General features: G+C 41.0%; 1 protein-coding gene across 1 annotated transcript in view; it reads right to left on the bottom strand.

Annotated features, from left to right (window-relative positions):
- Nucleotides 1-16,771, bottom strand: part of suclg2 (succinate-CoA ligase GDP-forming subunit beta) — a 119,011-nt gene that overhangs the window by 67,476 nt on the left and 34,764 nt on the right. Inside the window, exon 3 of the mRNA XM_074680541.1 lies at nucleotides 7,470-7,569. Coding sequence (XP_074536642.1) covers nucleotides 7,470-7,569 — 100 coding nt within the window. The remainder of the gene's footprint in view (nucleotides 1-7,469; nucleotides 7,570-16,771) is intronic.

The raw sequence follows: 16,771 nt of genomic DNA, 5'->3' as shown, positions 1-16,771 counted from the left end.
TTAGGGACACTCTTTTGAAACAAAACGTTAGACACGCCAAAATTCAACATGGCGGCCATTTTTAAAGATGGACGCCATTTATATCAGACGATTCTTATTTCAAAAGTTCAAATGGTGATGCAAGCATGAAATTTGGTACAAATTCTCTCTTAGGGACACTCTTTTGAAACAAAACGTTAGACATGTCAAAATTCAACATGGCGGCCATCTTTAAAGATGGACGCCATTTATATCAGGCGATTCTTATTTCAAAAGTTCAAATGGTGATGCAAGCATGAAATTTGGTACAAATACTCTCTAAGGGACACTCTTTTGAAACAAAACGTTAGACATGTCAAAATTCAACATGGCGGCCATCTTTAAAGATGGACGCCATTTATATCAGGCGATTCTTATGTCAAAAGTTCAAATGGTGATGCAAGCATGAAATTTGGCACAAATACTCTCTAAGGGACACTCTTTTAAAATAAAATGTTAGACACGCCAAAATTCAACATTGCGGCCATTTTTAAATATGGCCGCCATTTTGTTGAACACTTGTTATTTCAATATATTTCCATTGGTGATGAGAGCATGACTTTTTGCACTTATACTCTCTCACACTCATGAAAAATTAATTTAGACACCCCAAAATACAAATCGGTGACCATTTTTTATGATGGCGGCCATTTTATTCAAGATGGCCACCATTTCATTTGAACACTTATTATTCCAACTGTTCAAACAGAGATGCAAATGTAATATTTGGCACCACTACGCTTTAAGGGCCACTGTTTTTGAAAAATTATGTTAGGCATACAAACCTGAAGATTGCTGCCATTTTTCAAGATGGCCACTATTTTGTTTTAAAAGCTCTGTATCTGAGAACATTAGTAATAATGACAATACTAATAAATTAATGGTAAAAACAATAATTACATGAATGCTAAAAAGAATACATTAAAAAGTGTTTAATAATAATAATAATAATAATAATAATAATAATAATAATAATAATAATAATAATAATAATAATAATAATATCATTATTATTATAATTTTAAGAAGAAAAATAATAATGACCTGAAAAGATTACATACGTTTTCTGCCACAGAGGTCAGAGAAATAAAATACAGGCATTTATTTAGCAGGGATTTTTTTTTTTTTTTTTAATCAAACAGCTTAAGGTTGTTAAAGGGTGAGGCCTCAGCCTTAATTTGGCCGCAATCCCAAAAATGGCAACTGCAAATCCCAAGTTAGCCAGGAGGCTAACTGACTGGGAGAAATGTTGTCTTTGTCAGACAGACAAAGGAGATGAAGCCCTCCAATCACCACCCATCAGCTACATTTCCCAAAATGATGGCTACACCATGCTTGCCACCAATGTTCCACTATTTCACGAGCTCAATGCAATGCCAATGAGCCTGGACATGGAAAGGCTGGATGAAGGTGAAGGTATAGAGGCTACTTTGAGGAGGCACAATGCAAAGTATCACTTTAAATGTCGGGTTCTGTTCAACAACACCCAATTGCTTCGTGCAAAAAAGCGTAAATCTAATGCTCAATGTAGTGACACAGATGAAGACAATGCAAAACAACGTCGAACTATGATGTCCAGGAGTCATGATGATCAGGCTTGTATTTTCTGTGATAAAGTATCGCCTGCATCTGACCTCAGACAGGTAATGACAATGCATATGGATGACAGACTGCATGAATGTGCAGAAACACTAAATGATGGAAAACTATTGGCAAAACTGTGTGGTGCAGATGCCATAGCACAGGAACTCAAGTATCATCGTGTGTGTCTCACCAGTCTGTACAACAAAGAGAGATCCCATCTCAGAAGGCTTGAGAAAGAGTCATCTCAGGGTGAAACAGAACCAGATACCTTTCCTCTGGTTCTCTCAGAACTAGTCAACTACATTGTAGAAACCAGTTCTGATGGTCCTACATCCTTCCGTCTTGCAGATTTGAGCAAGCTCTACCAGCAGCGCCTTGAGCAACTGGGTGTTAATGTGCCTACAGTAAACTCTACTAGGCTTAAGGAAAAACTGTTGGCAGAGATCCCCGAACTCACAGCTCACAAACAAGGCAGAGATGTGCTCCTTGCTTTCCAGGTAGATGTTGGCTTGGCTCTTTCTCGAGCCTCCGAATACTCAGAGGCACTTACCATGGCCAAGGCTGCAAAAATCCTGAGAAGGCACATTTTGGATCATCAGTCCAGATTTGATGGAACATTCCACAAAGGGTGTGTTAAAGATTCTATCCCTCCTCTTCTCCTGCAGTTCATTGGTATGGTAGAACATGGAGCTGACATTAAATCACAGCTGAGATTTGGCACTTCACAGACTGACCAGGCTATTGCTCAACTGTTGCAGTACAACTGCTTCTCCCGATGCAAAGAGGGAGCAGCCACCCATAGACATTCCAAAGACAGGGAAACTCCATTTCCAGTATACATTGGTATGTCTGTTTATGCCAAAACCAGGAAAAGAAGCCTGGTTGGAATGCTGCATGAACATGGTTTGAGCATTTCATATGATAGGGTGCTGGAGATATCAGCTCAACTGGGAGATGCAACTGTCAACAAGTATGTTGAGGAGGGTGTGGTCTGTCCTCCAGTGCTAAGAAAAGGGCTGTTCACCACTGCTGTCATGGACAACATTGACCACAACCCCTCTTCAACAACTGCTACTACATCCTTTCATGGCACCAGCATCTCTGTATTTCAACATCCTACCAAGGAAAGCAGTGGTGAAGAGCGTCAGCAGCTCAGGTTTGGTCCAGAAAGAGTCAAGTCTGTTCCGGAACTTCCTGACTCTTTCACCAATATTCACCCTGCCTTTTTCAAGACAAAGAATCCTTTGCCACCGAATACCCCAATGCCAAAGCCAGCCATTGATGTGTTCAGGTCTCAACTTGCCCTTGAATATGAGTGGCTAGAGAAGGTAATAGTGATGGAAGAATTTAATGATACCGTGAGCTTAACATGGTCAGCACATCATGCTTCATTGAAAAGGGGCCCAGAATTTAATATAAGCATCACATCAATGCTTCCACTTCTCAGAGATCAAGCCCACTCTGTTGCTACAGTTAAGCATGTGATGGAGAAAGTGCAGGACATAGTGGCATACCTGAACCCAGGCCAAGTACCTGTTATCACAGCTGACCAGCCAATATATGCCCTTGCAAAGCAAGTACAGTGGCACTGGCCAGAGCAGTATGGAGAAGACAAGTATCTTGTCATGTTTGTGGGTCTCCACATTGAAATGGCAGCACTCAAGTCAATTGGCACTCTTCTTCAGGGTAGTGGGTGGACAGGGGCCTTGGATGAATCTGGGGTGGCTTCATCTGGCACTGCAGATTCATTCCTGACAGTTGCCAGTATCACCAGAACACGACAAATGCATCAGGTAACAGCATGTAGTCTTTACAAACTCTTGAAGTCAGCATACACTGACTATTGCCAAGAGAGGGCAGATAAAAATGAAGAAAAGCTAGGCTTTGAGGAGTGGTGTGAAAGCCGCAAAGAGCAAAGTCCACAGTTTCGATACTGGCACTTGATTCTCTCCATGGAACTGACGATCTTCTTACTCATTAGGTCATTCCGTGAGGCTAATTTTAGTCTCTACTGTGAGGCGCTTGGTGAGCTGATACCGTACTTCTTTGCCAACAACAACGTCAACTATGCCCGCTGGCTGCCCATCCACCTCAGAGACATGTTAACCCTGGACAAGAGGCACCCAGGGCTGGCTCAGGAGTTCAAGAATGGCAACTTTGTTGTTCACAAAACCAGTCGCAACTTTTCTGCACTTGCTCTTGATCAAGCCCATGAGCAAGCAAATGCCATCATCAAGGCTGACGGTGGGGCTATTGGTCTCACAGAGGATCCATCTGCCCTGAGAAGATGGATGGTTGCTGGCCCTGAGGTTAGCCGTCTGGTGTCACTGTATGAAAGTGAGGTGCACACCAAAGAAGCATGTGAGCATACGCTCCACCATGAGCAAACACCTCAAGCTCAAAAGACTTTCCTGGAGAAGGTCAAGAAACTGTCTAACTGTCTGCAAGACCTAGGAAATCCATTCCAAGAAGAGAGTCATGATTTGTATTCCATGGACACAAGAGATATTGCCAGTGCCAGCTCAGCAGAACTCTTACAGTCACACCTGAAGAAGGGACAGGCAAAATCTCAGGAATTTGCACAGGGTCTGCAAAAGAACCCTACCACTTTCTATGAACCAATCAAGAGAAATAAAGTTGACTTCTTCAGCCAAGATGCCACTACTGTAGAGCCACCAAGGCAGAAGTTGGTGAAGGAGGATTGCCAACTGTTCTCCAAACTCTTTATCTCATGTCAGAGTAGAGAATGTGACCTGCAGGAGTTCTTCCAACATGAGAATCAGCCCTACCCCACTGCACTAAGTGACAGTGGAAAGCTTTATGCTTGCCAAAAATCACAGCTGGTCTCAATCTTAGAGACCCATACCACATCTCCAGACCAAGAACCAGACACTGATGTTATCATCATAGATGGTTCAGCTTTTGTCCATACACTACCGCCAAAAAGATCAAAGACATTTCAGGACTATGCAGAACTGGATGTTCTACCCAAAATACATGCTTATGCCACAAAGTACAAGAGTACGCACATTGTATTTGATGTGTACAATCCATCAAGCCTCAAAATGGAAACAAGATCCAATCGAGGCCAGGGAGGTCGAAGACAAGTGAAAAACAATAATAAAGTTCCATCAAATTGGCGCAATTTCCTTAGACATAATGATAACAAGACAGAACTCTTCCACTTTTTGGCTGACAAGATCACTCACATGATTGTGCCAAACTTGGTTGTTGTAACCAAGGGACCCAATGTCTTGAGCACCTTTGGAACCTGTTTGGACAGCCTGGATAAATGTTTCCATGAGGAAGCTGATAGTCGGATCTTTGTACATGCTAAACATGCTGCAGAGCAGGGCAGCAAAAGCATCATGATCAAGGGCAATGACACTGATATTGTTGTCATAGCATTAAGCATCTTCCCATCCCTCCAGGTACTTGGTCTCCAGCAGCTATGGGTTGCATTTGGGCATGATGTGAGCCTAAGGTGGATTGGTATTCATGACCTGTGCAGTGCTATTGGACCCATGAAGACCACAGGCATACCGTTCTTTCACGCCTTCACAGGTTGTGATACGGTATCAGCCTTTCGCAACAAAGGCAAAAAGACTGCCTGGCAAACCTGGGACATTTGTCCTGAGGCCTCTCCCATCTTTGGCAAATTAAGTCAATACCCTCCTGTAGTGACTGATGGTGACCTTGGGATCCTGGAGAAGTTTGTGGTCCTGATGTACGATAGATCCAGTACAGCTGTTAGTGTGGATGAGGCTAGGCTTGACATGTTTGCGCGAAAGCAGAGACCCTATGAAGCCATTCCTCCAACGAGAGCAGCTCTGCTTCAACACACTAAACGTGCTGCATATCAGGCAGGCTGCATTTGGGGTCAGGCAACCAAGCGCCAACCAAAACTAGAGAGTCCCGCTGACTGGGGGTGGAAAAAGGTTGGCGAACATTGGGGGGTCTTCTGGACAGCCAATGCACCAGTTGCAAAAAGTTGTGTACAACTGGCCAAGTGTGGCTGCAAATCAGAGTGCTGTGGAAGGTGCAAATGTTTCAGGTTGGGGTTCACCTGCACAGCACTGTGCAGCTGCAAGTGTGAATAGGAGAGTAAGCAGCCAGCTTGAGTCTTTGGTATGGCTCAGTCTTTGTGTAGTTACCTTTTCGTTCTTTCTCTGTCTCTCTGTCCCTTTCTCTCGCTCTCTCTCGCTCTCTTAAAAAACATAATAAAAAGGAAAAAAAATATACATATATATAAAAGCAAGAAAGCAAAAAAAAAAAAAGGAAAGAAAAGAAAAGAAAAAACTAAAAAAAACAAAAAAAAACAAAAAAAAACAAAACAAAAGCCTCCCTTGTGGCTGTTACCTTGTCGTGGTAAGGGAGCTTGTGTACTCTGATGAACCCTGTGAGCTATGCCGTAAGGGGGCAATCCTGGCAGGTTTTACCAATTCGGACAGGTCAAGGGTAAGGAGTCAGACAAAACACAGTCAATTAAACACTCATGGCTTACAGTTTCGAAGTTTCAAGTAGCTGTAAATGGTTCCTGGTAAAGTGACTTTACAAGCACACTTAACAACAGTTTTCTAGTATGGTGGTGGCTATCCTAAAAAATGACTACCATTTTTAATTGTCAAGTGTCAAATGTCCTTGTTCAAATGAGTGGCTCAGAGAGAGTATTTGTGCCATCTTTTGAGCTTGCATCACCATTTGAACTTTTGAAATAAGAATCGCCTGATATAAATGGCGTCCATCTTTAAAATGGCCGCAATGTTGAATTTTGGCGTGTCTAACGTTTTATTTCAAAAGAGTGTCCCTAAGAGAGTATTTGTGCCAAATTTCATGCTTGCATCACCATTTGAACTTTAGAAATAAGAATCGTCTGATATAAATGGCGTCCATCTTTAAAAATGGCCGCCATGTTGAGTTTTGGCGTGTCTAACGTTTAGTTTCAAAAGAGTGTCCCTAAGAGAGTATTTGTGCCAAATTTCATGCTTGCATCACCATTTGAACTTTAGAAATAAGAATCGTCTGATATAAATGGCGTCCATCTTTAAAAATGGCCGCCATGTTGAGTTTTGGCGTGTCTAACGTTTTATTTCAAAAGAGTGTCCCTAAGAGAGTATTTGTACCAAATTTCATGCTTGCATCACCATTTGAACTTTTGAAATAAGAATCGCCTGATATAAATGGCGTCCATCTTTAAAAATGGCCGCCATGTTGAATTTTGACATGTCTAACGTTTTGTTTCAAAAGAGTGTCCCTAAGAGAGTATTTGTACCAAATTTCATGCTTGCATCACCATTTGAACTTTTGAAATAAGAATCGTCTGATATAAATGGCGTCCATCTTTAAAAATGGCCGCCATGTTGAATTTTGACGTGTCTAACGTTTTATTTCAAAAGAGTGTCCCTTAGAGAGTATCTGTACCAAATTTCATGCTTGCATCATCAAGTGAACGATTCTCTTGAAATTTGCAGTTATCTGCTCCACTAAATGCACAGTTTCAAAGGGAGTCATTCATGGAGGACTACACGCGACACACCTTGTAAATCTAAACTGGAACGAATAAACGTTGCAAAAGCAAAAAAAGGCCCATCGAAACAGAGAGAGAGGAGCACAGAATGGGGTGCATCACACTTCTGTTGACCTTAGATTCACTTTTCAACATATAATCGAGGGTAGTTGATCCAAAAACAAGAGACTGCAAGGAAGAATAAGTGTTTATTTGCAGCACAAGTGATCTTTGTGTTTCAGAAACTTCTTTAGAGAGCTCTTTGAGCCTACTTGTTCTGAAAGCTGTCATGGGTGACAAAATATGGATGAATCCCCTACAGTCACTCATAGAGTGAAATGCATGTTCAGGGCATACTTACTCCTTGGTTAAGTGCACTCCACCTTTAAGGCCACTGTCGAACACACCCTTGCCTCTGCCACCAGCCAGAATCTGAGCTTTCAGCACAATCTCCTTGGCATCTGAAAGATGGAGAGCAATGGTTTGAGAAAGAGAGATAAACAAAAAGGGGGATAGACAAAGACAGAGAGATGGAGCACTTAAGAGGCTCAGCACCTTGAATGCCCCTTGAGTCTGCCAGTTATCTATCTATCTGATTGAAGAAGGGAGGGGAGTAGAGAGTGAGGTATGTGAAAAGATCAGGAGTTATGTTGAAAAGGAAAAAGTTTACAATCCCAAGTTTAGCAGCCAACTACAAAAAAAATGATCCCAGCACTCCTTATGAAATGTTGTGAATTTCTGCACATCAAGGGACATAAGCACATTATTAATAATATCACTGTATTTATTAAGATTGTGATGGTATTTTGGTAAATAAAAAATATATATATATATATATATATATATATATATATATATATATATATATTTACTTCTGGATATGCTGAATAGATTTAATTATTTCAAAACTTTAAAGCTACAGGGCAAAACATCAGTTCTTACTGAGTCCTACTCCTAATATTCAACCATCAGACATGTTGATTTTGACGTGTCTGCACAAGTGAGTTTGTGAAGCAACATAGCTAAAGCGTGGCGATCTTCAATTCTAAATAGTCAAAAAGAATACATAGTTCACCTTGTATTTAGCTGCTGACATTACCATAATTTGCACACTCTGTTTGCGCTACAAAGGCAATGAATGCGTTTTTTACCACAGTCTGTGGCAAAACTCTCAATCCTGTCTCTGCATCTCCGGTTTCTGTCCATACAGAGCAACTATTGGACAAAAGCTCTGTCAAGTTCACTTTCGACTCCTTACCGACCCTTTTAAGGTTGCAATGTTAAAATATGGTTGCTTGGCAAGCACAAGACTTCAGAAAATCCTCATGTTAATTTAGACTGTGAAGTAATTTGTGTTAATACCCAACATCAGCTGCAGGTTTTTAGAGTTGCTGAGGATAAAAATACAAGCCATTAGTTATTAAACTATCTTTTGACAAAGTGGATATGACATAAGAACTAAATAGATCCCAGCAATCAGCTTTCAAATCCAAAACTACTCTTTTAAACCTGTAACATGACATAAAACCTTGATCCAAGTCGTAGGTTGCTTTTGTTCAGAACATATGGAGTCAATGTAAGGTGAATAATTTTGTTTTACTTGGAGCATTGTTAAAGTAATGTCGCAAGAGTTTTCTCTTTAAATGTTTAGAGAGGTAGAAGAAAATGAGATAAAAGGGAGGGAAAATGAACAGTTTAAATGTGAGAGACTTCCTCTGTAGACATTTGTGCACCACCTGTGGGACTCCACAATAAGCAGGGTCTGCTTTGAATCTCTCTTTTTGAAGCTTCAACTTTGAAATGCTCCCAGACTGTATAAGTTTTAGGATATGACTTGACTGGCACTCTTTTGCAATATGTTGTCTTCCTGCCACTTCCAAATTGCTATTCTGCACAGCTAACACCTCAGCGGCTCAATGTTGGTACGGCTGCTCACTGTGTAAAAAATCCTGCATCACGTAACCAACGTATTATCAAAAACTGAATTCATCTTTCATTACTACTTTTGTCTTCAGTGTCCGTCAACAACATTGGCTAATTGTTGGAAATATTACTAGTTTCAAGGTTATTTAGTCGAATTTAGGTATAGAAGAAAGTGTGATCTAAACTTAATGATGGTACTGGAGGATGTTTCGATTAAAAGGATTTTTATGAAGAAGGTACTACCATTGCTGTTTGCAATTTAGTCACAGTCTTAAAATTCCCAGTGGAAAAAGAAAGCCAAAACAAACTAATAAAAAACACCAAACTCATTGGGACTTAATATTCTGGGGAATAAAATTTCATCCTTTTCCATTTAATGACTGCAGAGATATTTCTGTCTGGTTCAAAGTGGTGGCCTGAACAACAAAATGATGTTGGCATTTTAAGAAATATATATTTATTTCTGCTAAAAATATCATCAAAAGATCACACCCTCATTTTGTTTTATTGGCATTATAATTTTATTCTTTTTTTTTTTGGACTGATATTTGACTGCACCTCAGTGCAGCGAGGAAATATTCATCTAAAAAAGAATGGAAATCTTCCAGATGACCTTGTTACATTAATATAACTTTCCAGCATCCCCTTTCCTGTCACTACCACCTTGCAAGACCTCACACATCAGGAGGAGGCCCCTCAGCTGTCTGTTCAGCATCCTGCCCACAACCTCCCTGTAACCAAATAGGGTGAGGACACTTGATGAAAGACGGTCTCTGGCTAGGTTATTATTATCTAGGTGGGGGAGTTCAGCCATTGACAGGTGGCTGCCATCAGGGTAGGAAGTGGGTGGTTGGAAAAGTGGAAGAGGATGATCCACGGTGAGATGGCTGGAAAGACATCATGACCTTGATGGCTGGAGGCGAGCTTCCTCCTTGACTGCATAAAAACACACCGAAAAAAATTGTACAATCAAGGTGGAGAATGTCCGCAGCTGGTGAGAAAAGAGAGTCTTAAAGCTCTGGCTGTGCTCACTGCTGCTGTAGCAAGAAAAGGCCCCAGAGAAAATAGCCTCTGACAGGGTGGCAGGGATTAAACTAACACTGCATTAGTGAGACCTGTTCTCTGTGGAGAGTTTGGAGCTAAGAAGAGAAACAGGGAGTGAAGGAGAGAATGAGAGAATAAAGGTGTGTTCATATGCAAAGGGGCTTCGAGAGGAGTCATAAATGAATAAATATGTTAATAAAGAACTGCTACTGCGCTAAATTTAAAAGAGTTCAAAGCAAGATGAAATGGAGTGTCCTGCGGGCATGTGCAGTGGAGAGGGACGGCACAAAGGAAATGACTTTTGCTTAAAGAAGAAAAAAGAAACAAGTTAGGGAACAAGGGTGGAACAAAATAGGTTGGTTGCATTGTTTGAGGTGTGAAGAAAGAAATGACGTATTAATGAGGACCTTAAAAAAAGGAGGACATGGTTTTAAACTGAAGATATATTTAATATATTAAAAGGCATGTAATATGCCAGGGAAGTTAATGGGGTGAGAACAAGGCAGGTGTTCATTCCTGCTGCACTGGTAATTGATAGAAAACTTGCTTATTATGCGGCACAGAACCAAATAGTGTAGCAATATCAGCAATTATGAATGAGCGCTGGAAAAGTAATGTGCTGATAATAAAGTAAACTCAATCAAAGAAGACACACCAGGAGTGAGAAAAGCAGACTGCAAGGGCTCAAAAAGTATTCACGCATGCTTCTTGCAAAAGTTTATGTATTTGGAGCAGATTCACTTTTTTTTTTGTCAGCAGCTAAACCAGATGTGTGTGAGAACACATGGAGAAGATAATGATGTCCTCAAAGATCACAGCAAACATGGTGCACGGTAAAGAGCAGGGCAACCATTATCTGGTAGTTCGGCAGACAGGAGACGGCCTCTAACACTTGGACAAAGGTTGGTCCCTAATGACTGCAGAGCAAAGCAGCGATTGGGTGAAAAAAGAAGCACCGGCATGTAAAATTACGGACAAGTCATTGATTTTACTGATGCAAAGACACTGCCGTGAACAGTGGAAAAAAGTGCATGTGTCAAGTTAATCAGGAAAAACAGTAGTAGGGTCAGAGTTTAAGGTTTTTATGCAACAAATAATGCAACATTAAATCCTTCAACCTAGAGGTCATGCTAATGAGGAGGAAAACACATCCAGTTGAGAGTATATTCCATCAGACAGCAGCTCAAGACGCTGCCTTTAATGTATGTTTTCACAACTGTGAATCCACAATAAGCAGAGATACACAAAAGATCATTTCCAGACTTGTTGCAGCCCAGATAATTAGAAAAGCTCCAGCAGAAAGTGCTTCAGTTATTAGTCGAATGCAAAGCATTTTCCTGGGGGGGAGGGAGCCGCAGTTGCATAATCATTTCCTCTGCTTCCATTTGTATCCTACACAGCTCACTGTGAAGATGCAAAGAAAGATTTCCATCTTCATTTATTTCGCTATATCTTGGGGACACAGGAGAAGGAGATTAACATTGCAAAACATCTCCAATCAAATCACATGTGATAGGAGTAATGCGGTCATCATCCTCAGGCCATACTCATTTCCCTGCAATGAGCGCAAATCAACTCCCAGTCTGTTTTCCAGTGACAGCAGCTGGCAGGGAGGATGTTACTTCTGCAATCGGTGTCTCTTCCACCTTCTCTTTCTTTCCCAGTTTAGAAAACATATTCTCTATTCACCACACTCTCTTTTCCTGTGTAGCCAGTATCCGGCCAACAGGGGAGTTAGCTTGGGTCTGATTTTTAATTAAGCCTCAGAGGCCAAGACATGGGGGGGGGGTCTGGCAGGTAGGGGACAGATGTAGGCTGTGGGCCAACACAAAGTCTGTAAGATGTGTCCACTAACTGAATTGAGGGAGAAAAGATCAGGATGACCCTCCCCCGTGTGCATGTGTGATGTATTGAAAGTAATATGGCAGCTGAGTGGGTAGACTAATGCAACTCTTGGGATGGCAATGAAAACAAACACTGGAGCACCAGATAAATGTCATTAACATTTTGGGAAAACTACAATAAAAGACCCATTCAGCATGTGTGTTTATTAGGACAGGCTGTGAAGCAGGAGAGTGGTATTGCTGCCAAATAGGGAGACATTAGTCTAGAGTGAATAAAAATGGTCAAAAATAGCTTGCATGATGATTACAATGAACTATGTAGTCATAAATAAACTTGTGTTTTTTTGTTTTTTTTTGTTTCTTTTGTTCTGTTTTTGTTTTTTTGACTGGTAGGTTGCAAGCAGCTGGAGTATAATGCATTATTCAGGAGTATTCCAGGTCTATAAGTAGAAAAAAACAGCAATCTGTGCTTCCATTTGCTTGCATCGTGTGGCACATGGCGCGTCTTTAAATAACTTCAATTATGTTGTCAACTGCTTATTGATGGCTGCATAAAGCTACTGGAGCAGCTCAGGCTTTTGACTCACTTCCCCACAGGGCTCTTAGCTGTGCCACATCCATGGCTTACTAATATTAGGCTCAGTAAAATCATAATCGACTATATTAAAAAACATATCTAATGAATATGATTCACTAACTGTTTGAGGAACATTTAGTAAGTGTAAGGACTGTTCCCTCATATGTGTTTAAAAGGCCAAGCATAATTTCAGTTGGATGTTCAGTGTAATAGCCCTGCCAACACATTGTCTTTTAACTTTGCCATTTCCCGTTCTGCAAGAAAGAGAAAAGGTAACATGGGAAATGTTTCTTCTTTCATGTGCGGATGGCAGGTGAACCAAAAAAGAAAATTTAACCATCACTTTTTCATCAGCCCTGGCATATTGTGGCTTTTGAATTTCCATGCTGAACGTGTGAAAAGTTGAAGAATTGATAAAACCTAGCAACACTTCACAAAGCCAGCAAGCTTCAGACGTGTTTTAAAAAAGCAAATTTTAGAACTTGTTTAACAAGAGACAAACAAAGGGATTTGGACACAAAAAAAAACTCTGATAACAACAATTTGACTCGTTGGGCAACTTAATGTATCATTACTGTTTCAGTATTTTGTCTGTGTTAAGACCACTATCACCGCGTCCATCTCTTTCTCTAATGATGCCGTCTCAGTTCTGCTTAACGGAGAATATCAGCGTCCCAGACCGACAGCGGCACCTCTGTGTGTCACCTCCTCCAGTCACTGCTTTCCTGACTGCTGAGTCCTCATTAGAAGACAAGTCCACCAGGCTTTCAGACAGAGACAGCACTTCTAATGACATCCTGAGATGGCCCTGTTCTCCTCTCGGTGACAGAGGTGCAGTTCAAACCGCTGGCTCAGGATTCTGCATTGCAACACAACCACAGGGGTGACAGTAATGATAATGTTGTTGTGGAGCAGAGGGTGCTAAATGACCACAGGGATATCTGTAGGGGGAATCATTTGTTTGAGAATGAAGCCTGGACAAAGACATTAAGTTGTACCAAGCCACCATTTGAGACAGTTAACAAGAAGCATACTACATCTGGGTTTCAGACAGCACAGTGTTCACGAGGACCCCATTAAAATAAATATTTTTTTAAAGTGAACACGAGGCTACACAAACATATGTGGCTCTGCTCTCATTATGGACTGAACATTTCTCACCAGTTTAGCTAAACAACAGCAGATAAAATATTCCTAAAAGCAAAAATCTGCCTCAGCTGATGCACCGGTGGAAAAAGCGGAGCACTTTCCATGCCATTTCCTCTATATGAGTAATGAAGGCTGCCTAATGGGTAGAGAAAAGCATGATAATGTTTGTACATTTTAGTCCTCTAGTACAACTCCCATTCTGATCTTTGACTTAACTCCAACACAAAACAAGATAGCCTGTGAATATGCGAAGCACACTGTCATAAAAAATTAAACTACATGTTCATTTCTGCTGGCACATAGGCTTCATTTTAATACGATACAGGCAGTGTGTGAGAAGTAATTCCATGTCTCACCCGCAATATGAATAGGTTAGGATGCGTAATGAGGAGGTGGAAACACTAAGCAGCTTACAAAAATCAGCTCTTTGAGAGACAGGCCGCTTTACCCTGCAAAGCCTATTTACAGCTGTTAAGACAATTTCAGATGTGAGGCTTTTTCCTTTGCAAACGAGAGACCTAAGAGCCAGCTAATGCACTGGATGACAACAGGTCCTCAGAGAGGCCAGAGTAATGTGTGTTTGAACTCCTGTGTTCTCTGTGTGCGACAGTGAGCATTTGTATAACATTTCACCGCATCATATGCAAATGTTGGGAGTCATTATTCAGCCAACAATGTTCTCCTGATAAAAGCTGGAGCAGTGTGTGTCAATGGGTTGCAGTGTCTGAGTTAATAACCTTATGTTTCAAACCAGCCCTGTCTTCTCTTCTCATAAGGTGCGTGTCATCTTGGCAGGTAGTAGAGACGAGAAAAACTGCAGACTAACATCTGTCTTCCTGTGTGACAGGCCAGCCGTCTGAAGGAGCAGGAGCTGTTCCGTCCATCAGCCCTGCAGGGAGTGAGGGGCTGGGGTGAGGCAACCTGCAGCTCACTTCAGCTAACTCCCTGCCTTCGTTTATTTCCTCTCTGCTGTGATCAAAGTGGCAAACACGACTCAGAGTTACTGTTGTAACACTTTGTGTATTCTACAGTTGAGACATGAACTGTGGGGTTAAGATCAAGGCAGCTAAACAACTCATAAGTATAAGACAACAACAGACCAAAGGTGAGAGTATATACAAAACAAACTGGTTAATAACAGGGAGTAAAGCCAAAGAGAAAAGAAAGATCTGATTTTTTAAGTAACATGATAGTGAAATGGGCCTTAACACACTCATGTAGGAGTTATTAGCATAATTTCTTTTCTGGCCGAAAGACAAACAAAACTAACAAACAAAAACAAAAGCAGCACAGTTAACAGTTGCACATTTGTTGTACACTGCTGCTACAAGGGGGAGAAAACAAGATCTGTGTTTTATATGCAGACACAAGCAAATACAACTTAAGGCAAAAATACATGGAATTAATGTAAATTTAATTACCTCTGCCAATGAGGCAATGCTTTTGGTAGGGTTGGCCTGTTTGTTTGTTTGTGAACTACATAACTCAAAAACTAACAAACAGATCTGGATGAAATTTTCAAGAAATGTTCAAAATTAGATGAAAACAGTGATTCAATTTTAGAGGTGATCCGGATCACCGTCTGGATCTAGGGCTTTTTAAAAGATTCTTAATCATTGTAAGATAGGGACGTTTTCACCATATGTGTATATAACCCCACGATAAATGGTCAGATTGCTTTGCAAAACAGTACAAGACAAGGTCACCATAATTTATGACAGATGTTAAAGTACGATCCAGATCCTGGCAAAATTCTGGATACTGAGATCTAGAATATGAAATATGTATTGGGTCATCATAATTTTTAACACTGTCAGGTAACAAATTATCATACAAACCTGCAACTAACACCAAATTGTAGCAGACAGTCTGCTGGAAGGGAGTATAACATTAAAGTAGGACAAAAGAGTTGCATGACAATCCCAACATGCTTGGCGGAGGTCTGAGCTCTCCGAGTGCTTTTTTAGGTACAAGAATGAATCTGTCACAGGGTCATACTTGCCTCATTGTATCCCATAATTTGACAGTTCCTGCTTCCCACTGTTTAAGTGGGAAACAGGATGGCAAAACATTCCTTCAGTTGATCATTTTCCCCCAAATCTTTGGACACAATAATCCTGAGGTGAAATTCTAATATTTAGCCATAAAGCATTCAAATAAATACTTCTGTTAAGGCTGATAATATATTGGCTCGATGCACATTGAGCATCCCTACCCATTCCCCTAAATACAAAAGCAGCTTCCTTAGTCCAGTCCCATAGACAAACATGATAAGGACACACTATGGGCTTCAGATGGTTCACACACATGCTTCAAGAAGGCCTCCTTATTTCTCACTACTTCAGACAAAGACAGAAGCCAGAGGGCCATTGTTAAGCCAACCTTACGCAGCTGTAACTGCCACTGTCAGCGCTTTTCACCACAGAGACACTGCCTTATTTTCTGAAGGGGAAAGATGAAAGTGGTCTTTAAAGGTGCTTGAAGTGTTGAAGCACATGAGGCTGCTGTAGTTTGGAGTGTGAATGAGTAGAGGATGGGTGTAAAGTCAGGAGAGGTCTGGCTATTATCCAAGCTTGGACCAGGTTTGATAGTATTTGTACAACCACAGACGACGAGGGAATGAGCCCTCTGTGTCCACAAGTTTTGTATTAAAGCTGTGTATCCATTGAACAAACAATTAAAACCCCGGCCATGGCAAGATACAGGAGTGGTATCACACAAAACAAAGAGCTGAGTAGAAAAGAAATGAATGACAAAAGACCAATGTGACACCAAATTATCTATATTCCTGGTGGGCAAAAAATTGGGAGCCAGACTGGAATGAATACAAAAAAAGCCACACAGAGGGGGAAAAAAGTAGCGCTGTATGGCTTCTTACAATTCAATGCTCAATGAAGCATGGAATAGCCTTAATAAAACATGCAATTTAGAGCCAGAATTATCCCAATAAAAGCTTTATCACTGAGCTACTGTTTGGATGAAACTGCAAAGAGAGGAACTGAGGCATGAGTAGTTCTGTAGAGTCACAGCAGTGTACTTCTTTTCAACACCCACTTCATGACTCCAAAATCTCTTGACAGAGCCCATCTTCTGTCAGGACACTGACAACCACATATTGTGTATTTA

This window comes from Halichoeres trimaculatus, unplaced genomic scaffold (assembly GCF_033239565.1).
Source record: "Halichoeres trimaculatus isolate MK-OKI-2021-1 unplaced genomic scaffold, fHalTri1.1 fHalTri1_scaffold_1, whole genome shotgun sequence".
Taxonomy (NCBI): domain Eukaryota; kingdom Metazoa; phylum Chordata; class Actinopteri; order Labriformes; family Labridae; genus Halichoeres; species Halichoeres trimaculatus.
The sequence above is the reverse complement of the archived record's forward strand: the minus strand, read 5'-3'. Positions and strand labels throughout refer to the sequence as shown.